Source organism: Myotis nattereri, assembly GCF_964212035.1.
Source record: "Myotis nattereri genome assembly, chromosome: 2".
In the NCBI taxonomy this organism is placed as follows: domain Eukaryota; kingdom Metazoa; phylum Chordata; class Mammalia; order Chiroptera; family Vespertilionidae; genus Myotis; species Myotis nattereri.
Window position 1 is genome coordinate 192,332,638 of NC_138076.1, and position 24,505 is coordinate 192,357,142.

General features: G+C 34.2%; 1 protein-coding gene across 1 annotated transcript in view; it reads left to right on the top strand.

The window, feature by feature from the left end:
- Positions 1-2,586: 2,586 nt before the first annotated feature.
- The window catches only part of LOC308513981 (NKG2-A/NKG2-B type II integral membrane protein-like), a gene marked incomplete at both ends in the record, with an annotated part of 94,287 nt that continues 72,368 nt past the window's right edge, over positions 2,587-24,505 (top strand). Inside the window, 2 exons of the mRNA XM_081084020.1 lie at positions 2,587-2,773; positions 24,364-24,462. Of these exons, the coding sequence (XP_080940146.1) occupies positions 2,587-2,773; positions 24,364-24,462 (286 nt within the window). The remainder of the gene's footprint in view (positions 2,774-24,363; positions 24,463-24,505) is intronic.

Genomic DNA, 24,505 nt, shown 5'->3' on the forward strand with positions numbered 1-24,505 from the left:
ATAGGGATGGGTCTAACTTCCCAGATTCCTGCCCCAGCAGGGTGTTGTCACCATGGACCAGCGCAGGAATTATCACTGCAGAATAGTTTTGGAAGAAGACTGTTACTGGAAGCTTCTGTGTTTTTTTGTTTTTTTTTTCAACTCATCAACATGTTGCTGCAAAGTGTGCTGCATAGGTTGTAATCCTTCGCTGATCATATGGGTAACTTTAATGCTGCATTCCATGGGATGATCTTAGGCCATAAGTTTTGTAAAATAAGGGTTGCTTGAACACAAGCACTGTGATACCACAGGAGTCTGTCTGGTAACCTAGACGGCTCTTATGTGATTAGTAGGCGGGTAGCACATACAGTGTGAATACACTATATCCTCTTTATTTTCTTATTTCTCCTGTATGAGAAGATGGATGTTAGTTGAACCTATTGTGGCAATCATTTTGCCATACATGTGTATCAAACCATCGTGCTGTAAAGTTTTGTTTCTTTTGATGCTTATGTGTCATTTAACTTGTTTTTTAAAAATCTTCTTTTTCTACCCTTCCCATTTTTTTAAAATAAGGGACATTTTTTTAAAATTACCTTTGTTCTCCCCCTACATAGTTAGACTTGGGCTTTGTCATTTACAACAACTGATCCTAATTAACATAGAGATGGTTTTGATTAGAAAATGAACCAACAAAAAATACAACGAGTACCTATATAATAATTTAATCTCTGTCATGGTGCTATAGTTCAACGTTATCTAATGTTCTATCCTTCACAGAGACATTATTTTGGCCAAGGGAAGTCTAACTAACATTTAAGAATAATAAAATGAATGAAGCAATTTTTTAAGAACTAGGGCAGAGAAATTGAGAAGGTAAGTGTGAGAATTAATGATTGTTGTGACAGTTATCATAAAGGTGAAAACATAGTAATTCTTCACACCATTGGAGACAAATGTCATTAAATAACTATAGTTAATGGGATTATGATTTTAGAAATTTTCCAATTATAATAGAAATTCCATACTGAGAGTATAAGGAAAAGAAGTATGTAATGCCAGGATTCAGTAACCTGCCTAAGAGCAGAATTTAAACATCTGAGATACACCTAACAAGGCCTAAGTGTTCAGCGTTTGTGATTAAGATGTAAGTTAACAGCATGGGCGGTAAAGTCTTTTGTCCTCTGATATCTCTTCGAATAAGAAAACACCTTCTCAGAGGCCTTGCCAATGGGGATAAACTAAGGCAGGCACTTGGCCCAGAGTATCCTACCTTCTGGAGGTGTTTGATGAGGTAAACCGTCTTCACAATAGCCCAAGTGTAAGAATTTCCTGTTCAAACTTTAAGTGACATATTTATGAGAAATCTACTTTTTCCACTCATGATTCACTGTGAACCTTCGCGGGGCAGTCTGTGAAGACCACAGACATTCTTTGCTTACTAGAGAACCTGGTCTCCCAGTGAAGGATACAGAAGGTATGTGCCTCTATTCTCCTGTCTCTCTATTAGCCCGTCTCATGTAGTGGGAGATTATAAATGCTAGATGTGATGCAAGGGAGGTGCAATTAAGATACAATCAAATAAAAGAGAACATTGGTATCTTTATGTAAATAATTTGGGGCAAAAAATGAGAAGAATAAACTATGAACGATGTTGGTGTATATCAAACTATTCAAATTCTTGCCTGTAGAGAATTAATCAAGTGCATGCACACATGCGTAATTGATGTGTTAAGCAAAAACAATTTAAAATAGAGTCCAGCAAGAATCACCACAATGAAAAGTTATGTTTATTTTATTTTATAATCAATATACGTATAATTTATATTTAGCCCAGCCTTTAAAAAGAGATTGTTAAAATGAATTCTCTGAATTACAGCGGTAATCTAAATATACACTTATTTAGATTAAATGAAAGCAGTTGGTTTTTAATAAAGATCAGGATTAAGTAGCTCTCATGTAATGCAAATTTAAGCTTAATTATAAACAATCAAAAGACATTTTAAAAAATTGAACAAACATTGCGAGAAGCAGCACCACACTGACAGAGACCCTTCTTTAATGAATTATGTTACAGCATAATAAATAAATATATGCTACTTAATAAAATTAATTTACTTCAGAAAGTTACCATATATGCCAACACAACTGATGCCCAATCTTTGGAGCACTCAGTCTTCAATCATTATTTGATCTCAATTTTTTCATAAATATTGGAGACTCTTTTGTCTAATACAGCATTTTAATTTTTATACAAGCATTCTGATAATGTTAAATATTTTCATGGAATCTGACTTTAAATGAATGACAATGTCATTATTTATGCTATTCGTTATTCCTCACTGATTTATTGTTTTCTATGGCTCAAACAAGTAATATATTGTCAAATGTATAATATCAAAAAATTACATCTACTATGAAGCACTTGTTTAAAGATCTAACAAATTTAAAACCAGAACTTTAGATTTTCAACTTGGAAATGAGCCCTACTATCCTTTACCCCACCCAGTTTTCCTGTCCTAGAGATCGCATTATTGCATATGTCATTTATTCGTAAGTACACTTGACTTAGAGCACAGTCTCAAACACCACCCAGCTGCGAAGATGAATAACCAACGTGTAACCTATGCAGAACTGAATTTGGCCAAGTCCGCCAAGAGACAGCAAAGGAAGCCTAAGGGTACTCAGAGCTCCATTCCAGTAGCAGAGCAGGAAATAACCTATGCAGAATTAGCTCTTCAAAATGCTTCCCAGGATCTTCAAGAGAGGGACAAGAAGAGCCATTCCAAAGGTAACACATTCAATAGACACACAGTATAACTGTTCTAGTCTGTGCAGCTGGGGTGCAGAGATGTGGGGGAAAGGAGGGCGTTAGCTCACATATTTTTCATTTGTGAGAATCATGGCTTAAAGTTGGAACACAGTTTTCTAAGATGAAAGCTGAGGGCTAATTCTATTCAGGTATTGCTGTAAGGGGTAGTCTTTGACCAGTAACGCATGGAGCATTGTATTTCCTAAACATGCAATGGGATATTCTGGGAGGAAGATTACAGTGGTAGGCATGGGCTTGGTGTCCAAGTTTTTGTATTTGATTCTCTGTATGTAAACTGTCTAAACAATTCTTTCTATCTCCTATCTCAGTGTTTCCCTTTTCTCTTCCTGCAGTTTCACCATCACCTCCAGGGAAGCACATTGCTGGGACCCTAGGGGTCATCTGCCTTGTCCTGATGTCCGCTGTGGTGACAATACCTAATATTCCCTGTAAATACATTTTTGTAAGGTTATACAGAACTTTTCACTTTTATGTCCATCTGTGCCTCTGAACACTTCATAATGTTATGAAATAGACTCTGATCCTAAAGTATGCATTTAGACTAAGTGCAAAATGGTAATTCTGAATTTGTCCAAGGTATAAATATCAGGACGATTTTAGAGAGTAGTTTATAAATATATGTATACATATATGACCACATATATCCATATATATATATATTCATATATCCATATATATCCATGTATATAAAAAATCGGAATATAAATATATATTTTATATTCTCTAAGCATGCTTTAGGACACCTTATTGAGAAATACAAATTAATTTTTGAGATTGTTTAATCCAAATACTGTGAGATGTAGTTCTCTAGACTTTAAAAACACTTTTCCTCAAAATTATCATTACTACATTAATTTTCATTGGTAATTAAATTTTATTCCAGATAATTCTAGTCCTAGACAAGACAACACAATTAAACACAAGAAACAAAATGATTATGGTGTATTTAGATCAAGATTAATTTAAGAATTACTTTCTTTCCAGCTAATAATTCTTCATTGAAAACCAGGATCCAGGAAGGTACATACTTATTTTCTCAGTTCTGATATTAGTATAGTTTATACTTTATCTCTAACATAGGGTAGTCAAAAATAATAGCTTTTTGGGAATGGAGACATAAATTATAATACCAGGCAATAAATGTTCATAATGATTGTAGAAGAGTGTTTTCTTATGCAATAATATGAAGAAATATTCATTTAAGATCATAATACCCATTGTTGCAGATGGGCTCAAAGATAATTTTAGGATTCTAAAAAAGTGGTTTTCTTCATTGACATTCAGGACATGTAGACAGTGGATATTTTTGTTTGTTTGTTTGCTTAATATGGAACATAAACCAGGAAACAGGAGACTAACCCTTCTCTGTGAGTGTGTTTTCTTTTTATATATTGCACAAATGTGTTTATACTTATGCAAATATGTAAATTAATTTTCATTTTGAAACATTTAAATTGTTTTTGATAGAATTTTCTTCAGCATATCATTGTGGACATTGTCCAAAGGAGTGGTTTACATATTCCAACAATTGCTATTACATTAGCACTGATAAAAAAGCATGGAATGAGAGTTTGCTGGCCTGTGCTTCTAAGAACTCTAACCTGCTTTACATAGATAACAAAGAAGAAATGGTAAGATTTAAATGTTTCCATTTTATTTAAAAGTCTATTTTAGTCTATATTTGTACAAGTCATTCATATTTTGTATATATTCATAGTTCACTTATTTTAGACTATTAACATGCATTGTTTGACTTTATAATATTTTGTTTATATTTTATGCCATTTGTGTACATTTGATAATTTCCAGTCCTTGCTTTTTTATAGATAAACTTGCTTCTATATATGCTTTTTTTCTAAAGAAAACTTTGCTACTTAATTTTATTATACATCAAGGAAACTGAAGTTACCATGATTGTGCAGATTAATTGCAAACTTAAATGACCCATATAATTACAAATCATGAAATAGAAGTTGCCAGTCCGCATTAGCCCCTCTCCTGTGTGTCTCCTTTAACACCCACATGTGTCTCCTTTAACATTCACATGATATTTTTGCAATCTCTCCATATTATTGCATTTATCTGTAATGTGTTAATTTTCACTGCTGTATTGTAGGGACATGACATTTTTAATCTGTTTTACCCAGAATATAGTTGTTTTTTAATATGTAAGTATTATGAATAATTATTTTACGAAAATCCTAGTCTGTTTTTTTCAAAAATTATATTGTATTTAAAACAATTTACATTGTGTATAAATATTAAATATAATACATTATGTTCATATACTACAAATGTTATATTTATAATAATATAATAATGATGTATAAATCTATAATAATAAAAGCATAATATGCTAATTAGACCAGACAGCCGAATTACCTTCTGGACAACCTTCCTGACGAAGCTGGGGCTGCCAAGGCCGAGGCAGCTCTGTGGCTGTGAGGGCCGAGACCCTTGCATGAATTTCATGCATCGGGCCTCTAATACAATTATATTATTATAATTGCATATGTAGATAGTTAAAATTTATTGTCCTCTATGAATCAGAATGAAATTACAGTCATAAATATATGTATATGCCAAATTTATTAGATTATCCTAACATTTTCTAATAACAATGTCTAAATAAATGTGTATTTATTATGTAAATACACATTTTATCCAAAAATTACATGATCCAAGATTTAGTACTGCCAGAACTTTCAATGCTATACGTTCTGATCATTATATAAAAGTATCATTTTGACATAAGTAGGCATTTTTCTGTTTGCTAATGGATAGAACACATCTTCCTGGGAACTAGTTCTTATGGAATTATTTATCAAGAGAATAAGTGCCTGTTCATGTCTCTCCACCATTTCTCCTGTGTGCTGCCTGTTATTTCCTTCCCTAGAAGTTGTTATATTTCCTATATGATCTCTTTTTAAATTTGTAAGTGCAAATAGTGTTTTTGACTGTTACTTACATTTTCAGTCTCATATTGGAGTCTTTAAATAACCTGAATTTTGCATGTTTTTTAATTTTTGGTAAGTACCTATTTTTGATAATATAATACAGTAAATATGGATTCTGCATCTTTCTTAGACTTTTTGTAACTTTAATAAACTGTTAGTGTAGAATCTTCTCTTTTGAAGTGTGTTTACTCAGTTTTTAAAATTCTCATTGTTTGTTTTTCTATTTAGCCTTACTTACCAGAGATTAGCCTTGTGTATGCATAGCTTAGCAGACAACCAATGATTTTTATAAATGTATTCAAATCAGTATGGCTTTCACCCTCTGCTATTTGAGGTGCGCGCGTGTGTGTGTGTGTGTGTGTGTGTGTGTGTGTGTGTGTAGAAAAGTGCTCATGATTTTGAAATCAATTCTCAAGGCCACTTTGGCTTTTATTTTTTACTGTATCATCTTTGTTTCTTCCACACATGTGCAAATTTTTCAACCCATCTGTCAAGCACATGCAGAAAGCGAATGTGATCTCTTCTATTGCATTCTACCTTTTACTAGTAGTACCTTCCTATTATGTTTATGGCGGGCACTGTGCCTGACACAATGGAGAACACAGCCTCAGTCTAGGAAAAGGATAATTTCCCTCATTTATTACCCAGTAAATTCAGCACTTCGAGCTGATAAATACTAGTGGTGGGCAACTTGACAACCCCTTCAACTGCTTATCAAGTCTTCCCCTGTGGCAATAATACCATTGATATTTGTGGCCTGCCCCAAATTATAAAAATTACAATTCTTACTCACTGAGCTGAGTTGGGGGGGTAGGGAAGGCATGAGAGCAGCCTCAGGTAAGAAGATGACAAATTTGCTCTATTTTTACCTGAATCTCTAGCAGCTTTCCCAATAATTAATAATTACAAATTATTATTAGTTTTTAATCAACTTTCAGAGCTGTGAAATTGGTATTATTGTCCATTTGTCTGCTTCACTTAATTGTGCTAATACATTTTCCTAATGTGTCCATTGTGTAACAACATATTGCAAATTGAAAGACTATAAATTAGAATTAAATTATTTGTTTTTGTCTTCCATTTTAAAAATCATCATTATTTTGGTTGCAAATTACAATTTACTTAGTTACTCAATATTATATTTGTTCCCATTTGAAGTCTCATAGCTTGACATATAAAACATTGCCTTCAGTTTCAAACTGCTGTGTAAGAATGTGATAAAATGCAAATCATGAATTAAGATAATTATCTTCAGAGTATTCAGATTAGTGCATTAAAGCAACATTGATTAAAAAGGCAAGTGAGTTAATTGGAAAATGTAATTCCTTTTTTAACGATACAAAATGGTTACCTCTGTATGGAAATGAAGAACAACTTAAAAGTTTATACATTTTTATATTAAGCACTAGAGGCTTGGTGCATGAAATTCGTGCATGCGGAGGGAGTGTCTCTCAGTCCAGGCTGTACCCTCTCCAATCTGAGACCTCTCAGGTTATGTCTGATTGCTGGTTTAGGCCCAATCCCACAGGGCCTAAACCGGCAGTCGGACATCCCTCTCACAATCAGGCTCCTAACCATTTGCCTGCCTGCCAGCCTGATAGCCCCCTAACCACTCCCCTGCCAGCCTGATTTTCCCAAACTGCCATCCCCTGCAGGGCTGAGGGGACTGGGGGACTGAGGTTGGATGAGGCAGGGCTGAGGGCACTGGGCTCCGCCATCTTGTGAGGGGATGGAGGTCAATTAGCATATTCCCTCTTTATTAGATAGGATTTGTAATTCCCACAATGAAATACCTGTTTATGATTTTTTATTATTATTTGAGTTATTTGTCTTTTCCTTATTGACTGTTGGTGTTTTTAAAAAACATTCTGTATTCTGTTCTTTTTATTGATTCTGTTTATTGCAAATGTCTTTTTCAAGTTTGTGATTTTTCCTTTTTACTTCCTTCCCGATACTTTTAAGAATAGATATTTAAAATTTTAACACAGTCAAATTTATTAATGTTTCTTTATGACTCATGATTTTATATTAAAAATATTTACTAAATATATTTGTATTTTTTTCTAAAACTTTCTAAATTGTGTTTCTTGCATTTTAATTTTTAATTCATCTACAATTGGATTTTATAAATGGTGTGGGATAGGGAACAAATTAAAAATGTTTTCATGTGACAAAAATAATGTTATACATTTTGAAACTTTTATCCAAAAGGTGTTCTTTAAATTCAGTTGTAAATAAAATCATGGTGATGCAAAGTACAACAGAGATAGAGAATTTAGTCAACAATATTCTAATGACCATGCATGGTGTCAGATGGGTACCAGACCCATTGGGGTGTTCACCTCAAAAGATATACATGTGCCCACTCAACATGCTGTACACCTGAAATCAAAACAATATTGGAAATCATTATAACTGACAAATATTTTTAAAAGTTGCTCAAAAATTATTCTCATTGTTTATTATTACTGGAAACTGCATCTAGAATCTCAACATACAAATTAAAACCGAAATAAAAATAATTATAATATAGTCACTTAAAATATAAAGATTAAGAGTTTTGTTCTATTCTTCATTGCTAGCCTCTTGTAAGTTTCTACATTTCTTTAATGGCTTGTGCATCGCACAGCAACATGCAGCAATCCTTTTTCTGATTTTATGCTGCACTTGACAGTTGCTAATTGGCTTGTTGGACATGCACTCTTCCACTTTCAACTTTGCCTTCTATGCTATCTATCACATGTCCTTGCTCATGAATTATCATTCACAAATCTTTAAATAGCTCATTTATATCCATACTACCAGCTTCATATGGCCTAACAAAGGCTCTCATGAATAAGGCAAAGGTTTCCTCATCCTGCACCTGCTCCTGAGGTTGAATTTGGTTTTCCCAGGAAATAAGATTTTTTTTTTCTTCTGAGCCTTCTTCTAGAAAACTACCAGATTCTCCGGAACTGGCTCCCACTGGAGCAACAAACTCTTTCTATTTCTCATCAGCTTGCCTCTGGACCTGCGGAAAGTTTGTCAGTGATGTGTACTCAGCGTTAACTAAGTGATCCCTTTGTATTTTCCTCTGACACTATTCACTGGGGATGGTGGGCAGAGATCCAAACTCTTTTTATTATTTAATATATCTTCATTGGTTAAAGTGTTACAGATGTCCCTTTTCTTAGCCCCCATCGATTCCCACCACCCTACCCCCACTTTCAGGCCTTCACCAGCCTATTGTCTGTGCCCGTGGGCTATGCATATATGCACATAAGTTTCTTAGTTAACCTCTCCCTCACCACCCACCTAACCCAGCCTTCCCTCTGAGATTCATCAGTCTATTCTATGCTTCTATATTTTCGGTCTGTTTTGTTCATCATTTAATTTTGTCCATTTGATTCCACATATAAGTGAGATCATATGATACTTATCTTTCTCACTGGCTTATTTTGCTTAACACAATACTCTCCAGCTCTTCCATGCTGTCTCAAAGAGTAAAAAATGCTTCTTTTATACTGCTGCATAGTATTCCATGGTGTGAATATACCAAGCCTTTTAAATCCATTCATCTACTGATGGGCACTTGAGCTGTTTCCACATCTTAGCTACTGTAAATTGCATTGCAATGAACATAGGGGTGCATACATTCCTTCTGATGCGTGTTTTGGTTTTTTTTAGGATATCTTCTTAGAAGTGGGATCACTGGGTCAAATAGCAGTGCAATTTTTAACTTTTTGATGAAACTCCATACTATTTTCCATAGTGGCTGCACCAATCTGCATTCCCACCAGCAGTGTACTAGTGTTCCATTTTCTCCACATGCTTGCCAGCACTTGTCATTTGTTGGTTTGTTGATGGTAGTCATTCTGACAGGTGTGAGGTGATACCTCATTGTCATTAACATTGGCATCTCTCTGATGATTAGTAACTTTGAACAGTTTTTTATTTGTTTCTTGGCCTTCTGTATGTTAACTTTGGAGAAGTGTCTTTTTAGGTGCTTTGTCCATCTTTAAATTGGTTTGTTTGTCTTCCTTTTGTTAAGTTGTATGAGTTCCTTATATAATTTGTATATTAACCCTTTAATAGATGTATCATTGGCAAATATGTTCAGCCATGCAGTGGGCTCCCTTTTGTTTTGTTGATGGTTTTTTTACTGTGCAGAAGCTTTTTATTTTGATGTAGTCCTATTTGTTTACTTTATCATTAGTTTCTCTTGCCCTGGAGATATATCCACAAACATATTGCTATGAGAGATGTCCAAGATTTTGTTGCCTATGGATTCTTCTAAGATTTTATGGTTTAACAACTTACACTTAAACCTTTTATCTATTTGAGTTTATACTTGTGTATGGTGTAAGCTGGTGGTCTCCTTTCATTTTGTTTTGGCATGCACCTGTCCAATATTCTCCACATCATTTATTGAAGAGGCTGTCCTTATTCAATTTTATGATCTTTATTCCATTGTATGTTCTTGCCTCCTTTGTAAAATATTATTGAGAATAATGGTTTGGGCCAATTTCTGGGTTCTCCATTATGCTCCATTGATCTATATTCCTATTCTTGTGCCAGTACTAGGGTTGCTTTGTGTAGTATGGACATTTGAATGATGTTGATCCTACCAATCCATGAACACGGTATTTATATCTCCCACTTGTTTATGTCTTCCTCTATCTCTTTTTTTTAATGTACTGTAATTTTCTGAGTATAGGCCTTTTACCTCCTTTGTTAAGTTTATTCCTAGATATCCAAATTATTTTGTGCAATGGTACATGGGATTCTTTTAGTTTCTCTTTCTCTGATTTCATTTTTGTGTATAAAATTGACATACATTTCTAGGTATTAGTTTTGTATCCTGCTATGTTGTCAATATTCATTTATGCCAGGGGATTGTCAAGGGCGGGGGAAAAAAAAGGGACACATATGTAATACCCTTTGTAATACTGTAAGCAATAAAAAAAGAAAAAAAAGAAAAAAAAAGAAAAAAATATTCATTTATTAAATTTAGTAGCCTTTAAGTGGCATCCTAACTGTTTCTATGTAAGATAACATATCATCTGTATGACAGCTTTACTTATTCTTTCCCAATTTGGATGCCTTTTATTCCTTCCTGTCTGATCACTACAGCGAGGATTTCCAGTACTATGTTTAATCAGAGTGATGAAATCAGTTATCCTTGTCCTGTTCCTTTTCTTAAGGGAAATGATTTTAGTTTTTGCACATTTCGTATGATATTGGCTGTAGGTTTGTCATCTATGGCCTTAAAAGAGTTTTTATCAAAGTAGGGTATTGGATTTTATCAGATGCTTTTTCTGCATCTATCAATATTATATTTTTTTTCTCTTAAAATTTGTTTATATACTTTTCTCTTCCTTTGGCAAGTTTGTTAGGAGGCTGCTGCTTCTGTTGCAACTGCTGCCTAAATTCATGTGCATTTTGAGGTGTTGCTAGTTGATTTAGAGACCTCTGTATTTCCACCGAACATCATGGGATCTTCTGGATGTTGGATATGCTGGGCCAGCTGGGTGGGGTCACAACAGTTTCTGCATGTGAGACATGGTTGGTTTGCTTATTCATTAATTGCATCAGGTGTTGGTGGGCTGTGCATTTAACTAAGCAGTCACCCAGCCTCCTCATTTCCTCCTCTTCCCCCTGCAGTGGACCAACTTAGCTGTTTGTATGAATTCAATTACCTAATTTCTCATAAAAATTTTTTGTCTCATAGAATTTTTTGAAAATTTTCATTGATTTTCCATGGATTCAACTCTACCACAGAAACAATAGTAATTTGTCAGTGTGGAAAAATGGCTTAGATTTCTCTTCCAAACTGTAAGTGTTTGAGAACTTATGTATTTTACATCTTTATGCTTTAAGTCAGAGATTAATCTTAGAAATAAAAATCAATGCCTGAACGATTACATAAATACAGTAAAACTTTGGCATAACATACTAATATAGGCAAGGAGATAGCCACTAGAGCCAAAAGCCATTATATTAGAAAGTAGGTTTTATGAATACATGTTCAAAAATTGACAACTTAGTTAGTTTACCAGTTTTCACTTAAGATGACACATTTGCATATTTAAAATGAAGCACATAGAAAAGTTTCACTTCACAGGAAAGTTTTCTGTATGTATTCCTATAATTTAAAATTTATACTGAAAAGGTTTAGTAAATGCATGCCCCAGTCCTGACAGGTAAACAGATGTACTTGGCTGGTGTGTGGCTTCAGCCCTCAGGCTTTAGGGCAACGGCACCAGTTACCACAGGCGATGTGGTGTGATCATGTGCTAACCATTAGCAGTACCTTGTTTATGAGCTTTGACTCTTGGATTTAAATATGTGACTATAGCAGTAGATATATAATATTTATTTATGTCAGAGAAATTACTACATTGTTTTTCCCCAGCATATGGCTTAGTTGCTAAAATTTTAAAAAAAATAACAGTGAATCAAGAACAAAAAATAACCTGTTAATTTAATTGTATGTCAACCTATTTTTCAAACATTTTAAAATTGACAAGGTGTTAATTTCACATATGATATACAAAACTTGAAATTTTGCCCATTAAATCCAGAGTACATTAAATCAAGTGTTTACTATAAACTAAATGTTTCTGTTGAAATATTATAAGAATTTTTCAGACTTAGATATGTAAGCATTACTGTAAAGAGTTTATTCATTGAAATATGAAGTTATATGTGATCAGATTAATGATATATAATTTCTGTATTTCAGATCTGCAATAACTTCAGAATTTCATAAGAACTGTACATTTGCAAGGCTTGAGTACCACAAGCTCTCCTCTGAATCCTGCTTAGAAAATAAAAGCTATGTTTGTAAGCACCAGCCATGTTAGCTTACTGAAATCTAGTATAATGGTACTCCCAACGTCTAAAAATAACAATTTCTAGTTTCTTTAAAAGCACTGCTATTATTTTTTTGTAGAACTCTTTTTAAGATATTATTTTGAGACCAGCTTTAGGTTCGCAACAAAATTAAGAGGAAGGTATTGAGATTTCCCTTCTTCCTCTGTCCCCACCCATGCAGAGCCTCCCTTTTATAAACATCACTCACCATCATGGTACATTTGTTACTGAGAATGATTCTACTTTGACTCCTCATAGAACTGAAAGTCCATAGTTTGGCCTGGATGCTGTGGCTCAGCACTTGAGCATTGTCCCATGTACCAAGAACTCTACGGTTCAATTCCTTTCAGGGCACATGTCCGGGTTGTGGGCTCGATCCCTAATAGGAGGTGTGCTGGGGGCAGCCTAATAATGGTCCTCTCTCATCGTTGTTTCTATCTTTCTATTCCTTTCTCTCTAAAATCATTATAAACTTTTATTTCAAAATCCATAGTTTATCCAATGCTTCACCCTTGGTATTACAGTTATATCTTTAAAATCTATATTTATATTAATTTAATAAATATGCATCCAGTTGCACATTGTATACTTTTACAACTTGTAATATTCAGTAAAATAAATCATGTACATATTATGAATTATAATATCAAGAACTGTTATTTCTGCTCTTGCTGGTTTGGCTCAGTGCCTAGAGCGTCAGCCTGCAGACTGAAGGGTCCAGTTTTGATTTTGGTCAAGGGCACATGGCTGGGTTGTTGGATTGATCCCCTGTAGGGGGTTTGCAGGAGGCAGCTGATCAATGATTCTCTCTCATCATTGATGTGTCCATCTCTCTCTCCCTCTCCCTTCTTCTCCGAAATAAAAATAAAAATAAAAAAGAACTGTTATTTCTAAGTCTGCATAATATGAATAATTGAGCAAATATTTTCAAACTAATTTGTTGGGTGCGGGTACAGTGTTTTGGCCAGGTTTAAGCCTCGGACTAATGAAAGGACAGGGTCCTCTCATTGCCAAGCGAAAGTCCCAGCTGGAGGGCAGGGCCCTCCCAGCACAATTATAGCCAACGGCTGTGGTTGTAAGCTTGAACCTATGGTCCAAACATGTAGCCCCACGTGCCTTGTGATAGAGTTTGGGTGCATGTAGTTGAGTGAGGTTGAAACTCATGAGAATACTGTAAACAATGTGATCACGCTCATACTTTGCCTTGTGGAACCTGCTATAAAATAAAGACAGGGCTTGTGGGCGCTGTCCTTGTCTTCTCATCAGGGAGGCAGCTTCCCACCGAGACCCAGCTATTATTCTCTTGTTTGTCTTTCCTTAATCCTTTCACCCCTCTACTGGGGATCACCCTTGGTCATGCTGGCGCAGCACACTAATTTACTTGACCTAGGTCCTAGCCTATAAATGTTCAAAATGGGGGCTGAACATCCCAGGGTCACAAGGTGTATAAGTGTGTTGAATTAGAAGCAAAAAACCAGGGAAAGTTTGATTCAAGGAAGTATTAACTACATGTTGGTGAGAGAGGGGGATAAAAGAAAATTACAGAATGTTCCTGAGGCTTAAGGAAGATTACCAAAATGAAAACCACATGGGTGCCAGGTTTTAGACTCCATTGTAGACAGTGTCACTACAGAATGCTTTATGGCAGGTATGCTCACTGGACGGAGGTAAGACAGAGCAGTTCCAAGTCCGCTGGCCCACACTGGTGATGAGGGATCTCAAGTTATGACTAACAAGCAGGAAGGCCTCCCTGCCACAGTGTCAGCAGGCAGAGGCTGGAGGAGAGGGAACTGGGACCAGCCACAAACACCTGCTGGAGGGGGAACGCCACAGGAACCTCCTGCATTCGTGTAACTGTTACCCACATCTCTGTAGCCAAAAACGAGAACTCACCATGTAACCAGGAAGAAGAGCTCTTTCTCTGGCATGTCCTTCTTGTGCCTTTTACTAGCAGAACATCATGTGAGCTGACAGGGAGGAAAAGGTTTATAAGACCTAGCACCATTAACTCACAAAGGGGGGTAAAGATAGATTTCGATCTCAGAGTAATAACTTCTTAATTGATACTCAAGGTTATTATGCAACAACCCAAAGGTTTCTATATAAAAGCCATTTAAATATGCCCCACTTATTCAGAATATGTAACCAACACATATATCTTCTAAATCTATTTTGGTGCAGCATTATCCATCATTAGAGTCATTTTTTGGTGTGGACTTGTGGTTTCACTGGATAATAATTAGTGTCCTTTGGTATATTTTACATGTCTGTGTTTTTTTCTCTACTGAATGTTAGATATTTTGGAAGGTACCATGTTTTATTAAATTCTTTGTCTCCCCCTTTTGACACACTTAATTACCATTCTTTAGAAGCATGTTTGATGGATGCAACAGAGTGTGAAGTTATGAAGAAAATAAAAATTAAAAGGACACAATATCTGTGTGAGTCAGAGAGTTAGTTATTGACAGAATGTGGGATGAACTTGAGTAATTTGACACAATCATTTGGAGATATTTTTACTATAATTCAATTACAAGTGGGAGAGATCCCGCACTTGCTTAATAATTGCAATTGAATTAATAGTTTATATGCATTTATCTCTTTGGATATAGATGTTGTCTTTATATTCTGTACATTTATCTCTTAGATTCACATAGAGAAAATATGTCAATATTCAAAATTAGTTTATATCTATTTGCTGAAGTTGCGTTACCAACAATCTGGTTTCATTGACATTTAAAAACAAGCATTTATTTTATTCATTTATTTCTCATTTATCCATTTGTGCTTTGATTGGCTTTAAGTTGATGTAGACTGGTTATGTAAGGACTCTGCTCAAGACTACAGATAAAGTTCATATCTTGTTTTTTTATTTTAGTCTCTGAATCATGGGCTACCTGGTACATAACCTCATACAGTGATTCAGAACTCTCAGCATTGCTAGCAGAAATGTGCTTCTTGATGCCTGAACTCAGAATTCATAAACCGTTACTTTCCAGATCACATAATATTATCAAAACAAGTCACATGGCCAACCTTTTTAATTTTCTAAAAAGTATACTCTTCTCATAGTGGTCAGAGGGGAAAAATGTAGATTCCCCAAAAGCTAATCTAATCCACAATAACAGCTATAGGAAGACGGGGAGAAGAGAGTAGTGCACCTGCAGTTAGGACACCTGTAGGAGTTACTGAAATCTCAGAAGCCAGAATATAAAATACCCACATATTTTGTAGTCACATGGTTCCTCACATGATCTCAATATTGTCAGATATGAGTTTCTTAGTATTTTAACTAAATTAATTAACAATTAATATTATTTCTTGATGTAAAAAATTTTCTTAAATTTAAAGTACAAATTACGAATATAATTTATCAAATTTTGAGGACAAGTCACAAAATTAAATTGATCTTGAGATTAAGTTTGAATAAGAAATTAGTTGATCAAAGCCAATATTTCCAAATAAAAGTAATCAGACTTCCAGGGGATAGTCTTGGGAAAATGGTGACTTTTGTGTATGTAGTTAAATCTCATTCATCTCAATTGCTACTTCTCTGATATAAAATGGCTACAACACGCAGCATCATAGTGATTGAAGAGTTTGTCTAAACTTCTTTACCCTTCACAGATATTTAGCCTAAATAACAAAAATAGAAATAAGAAACAAGGTATTGGAGATGGAGAATCTCCTTGAGACCATGAAAAGACTGGTATTTTGTGATGAACGAGGGCACATTTATCAACATTGCTGGTTACCACACCAACTTCTTATCTTTGTCCCAATATTACATTCTCAATAGACACAGATGGAATTTCAGTTCCCTCTCACAGATGATACTTTCAATTCATCTTACTTTGTTCAAAATGTTTTCATACAACATTTGTTATCATCTCACATTATCTATTTTACTTTTCTTCTGACTTACACCACAAATATTTATTCTCTCACAGTTTGGGAAACTTGAGGTCTGAAATCAAGGTGTCATCAAGGTTATGTTCACTTTGAAGACTCTAGGGCAGACTGTGCCTTGCATGTCTCTTCATTTTGGGTGTAGCCCTGAGTCCTTGGCATTAATTGGCCTTAGGCAGTGGTCGGCAAACTGCGGCTCGCGAGCCACATCGGCTCTGTGGCCCCTGCAGTGTGGCCAGGAAGTTTCAATCGCACTGTACAAGCGTCCCTGCACGTGTAATTTTGTGGAAGAGTCACCCTCAAGGGCCGCAGTTTGCTGGCCTAAGGGGATATTATTCCAGTCCTGGCCTCGTTCATCTCACAGTTCTCCCTGTGTGTCTCTGTCTCGGTGTCCATGTCCCTCTTCATATACATTTCATCTGTATTAATTAAGACCCATCCTACACCAGTATGAGCTCATTTAACTTGGTTACATTTGCAAAGGCCCTATTCCCAAGTAAGGTCACATTCACCACCTCTAGTAGACATTAATTTGGGGGTTGAAGGGGTGTGGGTATGTGATACTAGAAAGTGACTAAAAATAGCAGGTGATGTCCAAATCTTTTGTCTGCGATTCATTATAACTAGAAACAGAATTTGGTTTGGTGTTTGTGAAAACTCAATTTCAACCATATATATGAAAGGTTGGTAGAAGAGAGCGGGAGAAATGTCTTTGCATAAAATCAGAAGAAATAGTTCACTTAGAATTCATCTCTCTTTGACATTTCAAATTGTTCATTCTTAACACTTTAAAATATAACAACCCAAACCCAAAGTAAACTGGTTTTGTAGAGACTAATGACAATTCTTTTTAAATAATTATCTCCTACACAGATACACATATATCACAATTGCATGACACTTAAATTTCTTAAATTTAGCAACATTGTATATTTTATTCTTTCTACATATTAAACTCTTTCATTCTTTTAGGAGTCAATAAGACAGAGTATAAAATTGGCCACTATTACCAAAAGATAAATGGCATTAGAAGTCAGTTACGTAACATTTTTATCACAGAGGGGTAGAAAAATCTATAAGATATGTAAAAATCCACAAGATATCTGATGATGTAAAATTACAGCCTCTCATCAGCATGTAGATTATTGAGCTAGTTTACTGTTCATACAATGGCTATAGTATACATGTCCTTAAGCAGGCTGTGATTTCCTTAATCTGAGTCAATCACAGGTTAGAAATTGTCAAAATTTTAATTCGATTTATAGGCAAATCTCATCTTTATTATACCTATTTTTTCAAAGACATAGATTAACGATTTATAGAGTTTACAATGTGTTTGTTTTATTACTGGTTTAGCACGACCAACTACTCTTTCATAGTCTTCAAAACACTCATCTTACCTAATATTAGACAAACATGTAAAGTGACTGTCCCTCCGCTACACTCACCAGCCAATCAAGAGCATATGCAATTTAACACAACAAAGATGGCAGTTAATTTGCATATGTAGGCATGAAATGGCGGAGTGAAGACTGAAGGCTCCAGCAGGAGCAGCGGAGACATAAGGCTCTGGATGAAGGAGCGAAGGCCTGGGTCCCGGGTGCTGCAGGAATACCGGTGCCGGCAGCCAGGGAAAGGGAAGGCTTATTGCATGAATCTCGTCCTGCAGTGGGCCTCTAGTCACTTATAAATGATAACATTTGCTTAAAAGATACTTTTGTACTAACCCCATGAAACATGCAGAGACCAGATTGAGTGATAATTCTTAGCCCCTTCATGCTTCAGAGATCAAAAGATCATATGTTCATATTATCCTATAATATTTACTGATTCTAAAAGTTTGGAAATAGAGTGAAAAGGTAGAAAAAAAAACTAACTACAAAAAAAGAATGGCAATATAAATTATACTTGAGACCAGATAGTTTACTTTTGAGTGAACATTCCCCAGATAACTCATTTTAGACTAGTTTGCAAAGCTATGCCAGTTGGTTACAAAGCAAAAAAGATTATTGTTCCTCTCTCCAATGATGAACTGCAAAAAAGCACCTTAAAGCCAGAAACACATTTCTCCATTATATTCGTAAAGAAAACTAAAAATGGATGAGATAAAAAGTAAGCTTACAGCCTTAAATAATTTAGCTATTTTGTCCCAAAACAGGATAAGTGCTGCTAACCAACCCCCACATTTCCCAATTAGAAAGCATACCCTTTTTAGAGAAGGTTGTTGTGATGGCTTTTCTGTTGTTGTTTTTTTTTTTTTGTGGGGATGAAGTGCATGTTTAAAGACTATATTCATCTCATAATTTTCTAACCTCAATTAACTTCTCAGAATATATCAGGTAATAAGTAATGACATTGTTCACAGGGTTTTCAAATGATTTATTTAGAGGATGGGATAAAACTATACTATAGAATTTAGTTTTTATCTTTTACAAGTGAAATTTTATTTAATTTTGTATTTTATTTTATTGTTTAAAGTATTACAAATAGTAGTACATATGTCTCCTTTTTTCCCCATTGACCTTCCCCTGATCTCCCCTACCCCACAACACATGCCCTCACCCCACCCACCGTGTGTCTGTGTCCCTTGGTTATGCTTATATGCATGCATACAAGTCCTTTGGTTGATCTCTTACCTGCCCCCCCCCCCAACACTCCCCAGTCTTCCCACTGTAATTTGACTGTTCGATGCTTCTCTGCCTCTGAATTTTTATTTTTTATTACAGTTGACATTCAATATTATTTCACATTAGTTTTAGGTATTGAGCATAGCTGTTAGACATATATGTAATTTATGAAGTAACCACCAAATAAGTTTATTACCCATCTGGCACCATGTATAGTTATTTCACTATTATGAACTATATTCCCTAGGTTTTACATAACTACCAATTTATAGAATTTTCCTTTAGATTTTTTTCAAATTCAGCAAGGGTGCCTCTCAATTGAAATTTTTATAATCTGTGGTTTATTTTGTTACCATTTTTACCCTTTGGTGAGAATATTTAAGTTCTATTTCTTAGTAAATTTCAACTATAAAATACACTGTTATTGACTTAAGTCTCCCTGTCATAGCTTAGATCCTTAGGCCTTATTCATCTTAAAACTGAAAGTTTGTACCTTTTTAGCAACTTCACTTATTTTCTCCACCCTCCCCCAACTTCTGGCAACCACTTTTTATTGAATTTCCTATTTTTTAATTCTACATATAAATGATACCATACAGTATTTTACTTTCTCTGTTTAGCTTATTTCATTTAGCAAAATGCCTTCAGGTTCATCCTTATGACAAATCTCAGAAATTTGTTGTTCTCATGGGTGAATAATAATCCTCTGTGTGTGTAACATTTTCTTTATCTATTCATCCACTGAAGACACCTAGGTTGCTTTCAAACATTAATTATGATGAATAATACTTCTATGAACATGGGAGTACAGATATCTCTTTGCAAATAATTGTGTTACCCTGACTGGATATCTCAGTTGGTTAGAGCATTGTCCCCATATGCCAAGGTAACTGGTTGATCCCTGGTCAGAGCACATACTAGTACATAATCTCACTCATGTTTGAAATATAATGAACAGCATAAACTGATGAACAAAAACATATCCAGAGACAAAGAAGCATTGATCAGACCGGCAAACCTCAAGGGAAGGTAGGGGAGGGTGATGGTAAGGAGGAGAGATCAACCAAAGGTCTTGTATGCATGAATATAAGCCTAATCAATAGACACAGACACCAAGAGGGTGAGGGCATGAGTGTGTGTGGGGGGGAGACAATGGGGGGATAAGGAAAGATATGTAATACCTTAATCACTAAAGAAAAAAAAAGAATCAAGCAATGCTTTTCTGTTTTTTTGTTTTGGGTGTTATTTTTTTGTAGTAGATGCACAATTCTGTCAATTTATTAAAAAATTTTAAATTGTAATAAAATTAAATAAACTAATTAATTAAAAATCATTAAAAAAGAATCAAACAAGTTGATTACTTTCTATTATCTATCTATCTACCTATCTATTTAATTATCTATATCTATCTAATCTCTTTCCCTTCTCTATTTTGAAAATCAATCAATAAATTAAAAATTATAAAATAATTGTGTTTTTTCTTTGGATACACATTCAGAAATGAGATTGCTGGATCATATGGTACACCCGATTTTAATTTACTCACTAATAAAGATAACAATTTCCTCTTTCCTAGATATAATATGAGAAAGATGAAAAATTCTATCTGATACACACCAGATTATTTATTTATTTATTTATTTATTTATTTATTATTTTTTTTTAAAATATATTTTATTGATTTTTTACAGAGAGGAAGGGAGAGCGATAGAGAGTTAGAAACATCGATGAGAGAGAAACATCAATCACCTGCCTCCTGCACATCTCCTACTGGGGATGTGCCCGCAACCCAGGTATATGCCCTTGACCGGAATCGAACCTGGGACCTTTGAGTCCGCAGGCCGACGCTCTATCCACTGAGCCAAACCAGCTTCGGCAACACACCAGATAATTTAAATGCAATGTTTCATTTCTTCTGTTGGTCATGTGTCACTTAACATGTGTTTTTAAAGTCTACTATCTTGGCCTAACCAGCTATGGTCAAGTGAAATTTTTAAAAATTATATTTGTTTTCCTCCTACATTGTTAGACTTGGGTTTTTGTCATTTAAAACAAATATTTATATTAAAATACAAACTACTAATTATAATTTGAATATGAATTAATAAATGATATGAGTATTAATTTAATATTTCAATTTTATACATATGGTATAGTTCAGTGTTGCTTAATGTCTTATCCTTCACAAACATTTATTAATATCAGGAAAATTTATATTTCTAATATACAAATATTAAATAATTAAAGACAGCAATTTTAAAAACAAGAGAGTGTGAGAAGATACATTTGAGAGCAAATATTTGTGACTGTTTCTATTTGTTGAAAATGTAGTAATTTTTCAGAATATTAGTGACAAACATTAAGTAGGTATTGTAAATGAAATTATGGTTTTAGATTTATTCTATTATAATTATAATAACATAATGTGTGTATAACTAAAATGAGGTAATGCCATTATTTAGCAACCTTGTCTCAGAGTAGAACTTAAACATCTGAGCTACTCTTCACAAGGCCTAAGATTTGTGATTTTAAGATGAAATAAGTTAACAGCATGAATGGTCACGTCTTTTGTCCCAGAAATCTTTTAGAATATGAAAATAATTTCTCAGAGGCACTTACCAATGGACAAACTAAGTGACGCACAACAAGCTCAAAGTCTCCCACATTCAGAAGATATGTGATGAGATAAATCATCTACGAAATTGCCAAGTGTAAGAATTTCCTGTTCAAACTCTAAGTGACAAAGTGATGAAAATCTACTTTTTTCTACTTTTGATTCACTCTCAGTCTTCACTGTCCACTCTGTGGAGACCACAGACATTGTTTACAGGAGTGACTGCCTCCAACTAAAGGATTCATAACTTACTGCTTCCAGAGGTATGTGTGTCTATTCTCCTGACTCTTGACTGGCCCAATTCATTTAATGGGAAATTACAAATGCTAGATGTGGTACTACTGAAGTACAATTCACATACAATCAAATAAAAGAAAACATTGGTATCCTTATTTGTAAAATGTAGGGTAAAAAGAGTAAAATATGAAATATGTTGGTAGATATCTTAATATATTCAAATTTTTGCCTGTACAAAATTACTAAATAGCATACATACATACATTTATATTTGGTCTTGAAAATCAGTATAACTTAAATAAAATCCCATTGGATTTTGGATTTTATAATTAATTGATATAATTTCAATATATATTATTTCATATTTATCCCAGATTTTAAAAATAAATTCTTAACAATAATTCATCAAGTCATGAAGGTAAAACATAATTACTAATACATACACTTCTATTAAATAAAATCAGTGTGACTTGCAATAAAAATCAGGACTCAGTAGTCTCGGTAAAATGCTTAAACTTTTAAAAACCATTGTTGTTGAATATTTAAACTTAATTATAAACAATCAAAGTACTTTTTAGAAATTGAACAACACATGCAAAAAGATGCCACAATGATAAGAAACTTCTGTCTAACGAATTACATTTTCATTGTCTGATATGAATCAGAAATAGTAACAAGGCAATTGTGTTAAAATAATTAAAACAAGTGACATACTGAGAGTTTATAAATATCAGATTGTTATCTTTACATGCGTTGTATCTTAAAATATTTTATTCCCACCTTAGATTAGTAAGATAGGTTGTTAAACACTATATAACTTTTAAAGGTAATACATTATAAATTTCAAAGCCAGAATTTATTCTAGATCTCACTGACTGCAGAGCCCATTGAGTGAATTATTGAATAAATTATCAGATTTATTACATTTGCCTACACACTAAAGTCACCTTCACTGACTTTGATAGCCCTAGGATCTTTCAGGAATTTTGCACCAACAATGTTCCTCCATAAATGATATATACATTTATTAATCATTTTATGCTTTCATATCTTAACTGTTAAAAAAAAATTTAATTTACATGTGTAAAATTAGTATTTTTAAGAATCCTTTAACTTTCTATTGCTTTTATTATTTGTAAGTTTTGGATACCTTTTAGAGTGTCATGTAGCATTTTTCAGCTTATAAAATGTTTTCTTAAATTATAATGATTTCTCAGAACTCCACAATAATTTAAAATACCATGTGATATTTTAAAATATCATCTGCCCTTTTAGTAAATAAAGTGACTAAATAAAATTAATTTATTACAGAAAAGTACTATATATTCTAATACTACTATTCCCCCAACTTTAGAACACTCAATCTGTAACCATTACTGAAGTTACAAATTGTCATAAAAATTAGGGCATCACTTTTTTCTATACAGCATTTTAATTTTCAGTTATTCTAATTGTATTAAAATGTTTCAGTGGAATCTGACTTTAATAATGATATCATTATTCTGATTTTCTTTATTCTTCGTTAACTTCTTACTTTTCATTGCTTCAACCAATAATATTATGTCAAACATAGAATATCATTTTAAGAACTATTATTCTATCATGAAACACATTTAAATCTCTACGTAAATTAGAACAGAACTTCACATTGATCAAATGCAAAGTGAGTACTGTTACTATCTCACACTCCACCCACAAAGACTATCCTTGAGGTCTTGTCATTGCTCACAGCATTTACTAATTACTTAAGTACTGTTATCATAGGCACCATCCCTGTCATTACCCAGCCTCAGAGATGGATGTCCAACAAGAAAATGACTCAGACATGAACCTGGCTAAGGACTTAAGGAGACAGCAAGTGAAAGGTAAGGGCATGATAAGCTCCTTTGTACCAACTGAACAAAAAATATTCTGTGTGGGAATAAACTTTCAAGTGCTTTTCAAGACCTTCAATGGAATTACAAGGATGACTAAAGCAAAGGTGACACATTTAATAGACGCACAGTATAATTGTTCTAGGTTGTGCACCTGCGATATAGAGGTGTGCAAAAGAGTAGGGAATTAGCTCACATGTTTTCATTTGTAAGGGTCAGAGCTTAAATTTGGATCACAGTATTCTAATATGAAATCTGAGGGCTAATTTCTTTGAGGCACTGTTGTAAGGTGTTGTTTTTGACCAACAACTCATGGAGAATCATGTTTTCACAAAATGAAATGGTACATCTGAGAGGAATATTCCACTGCTAGATATGGTTTCAGAATTCAACTTTATGATTTGCTGTGCATGTGGGTTCTCTTATACATAAACTGTCTAAATAATATCTCCATCTCTCCTTTCTCTTCCTGCAGATTCACCATCACCTCCAGAGAAGCTCTTTGCTGGGGTTCTGGGAGTTATCTGCTTTATCTTGATGTACAGTGTAGTAAGAGTGATACTTTTTATGCCTGGTAAATTTTTGGAAGATTTTAAGGAAACACCATTTTAAAGAAT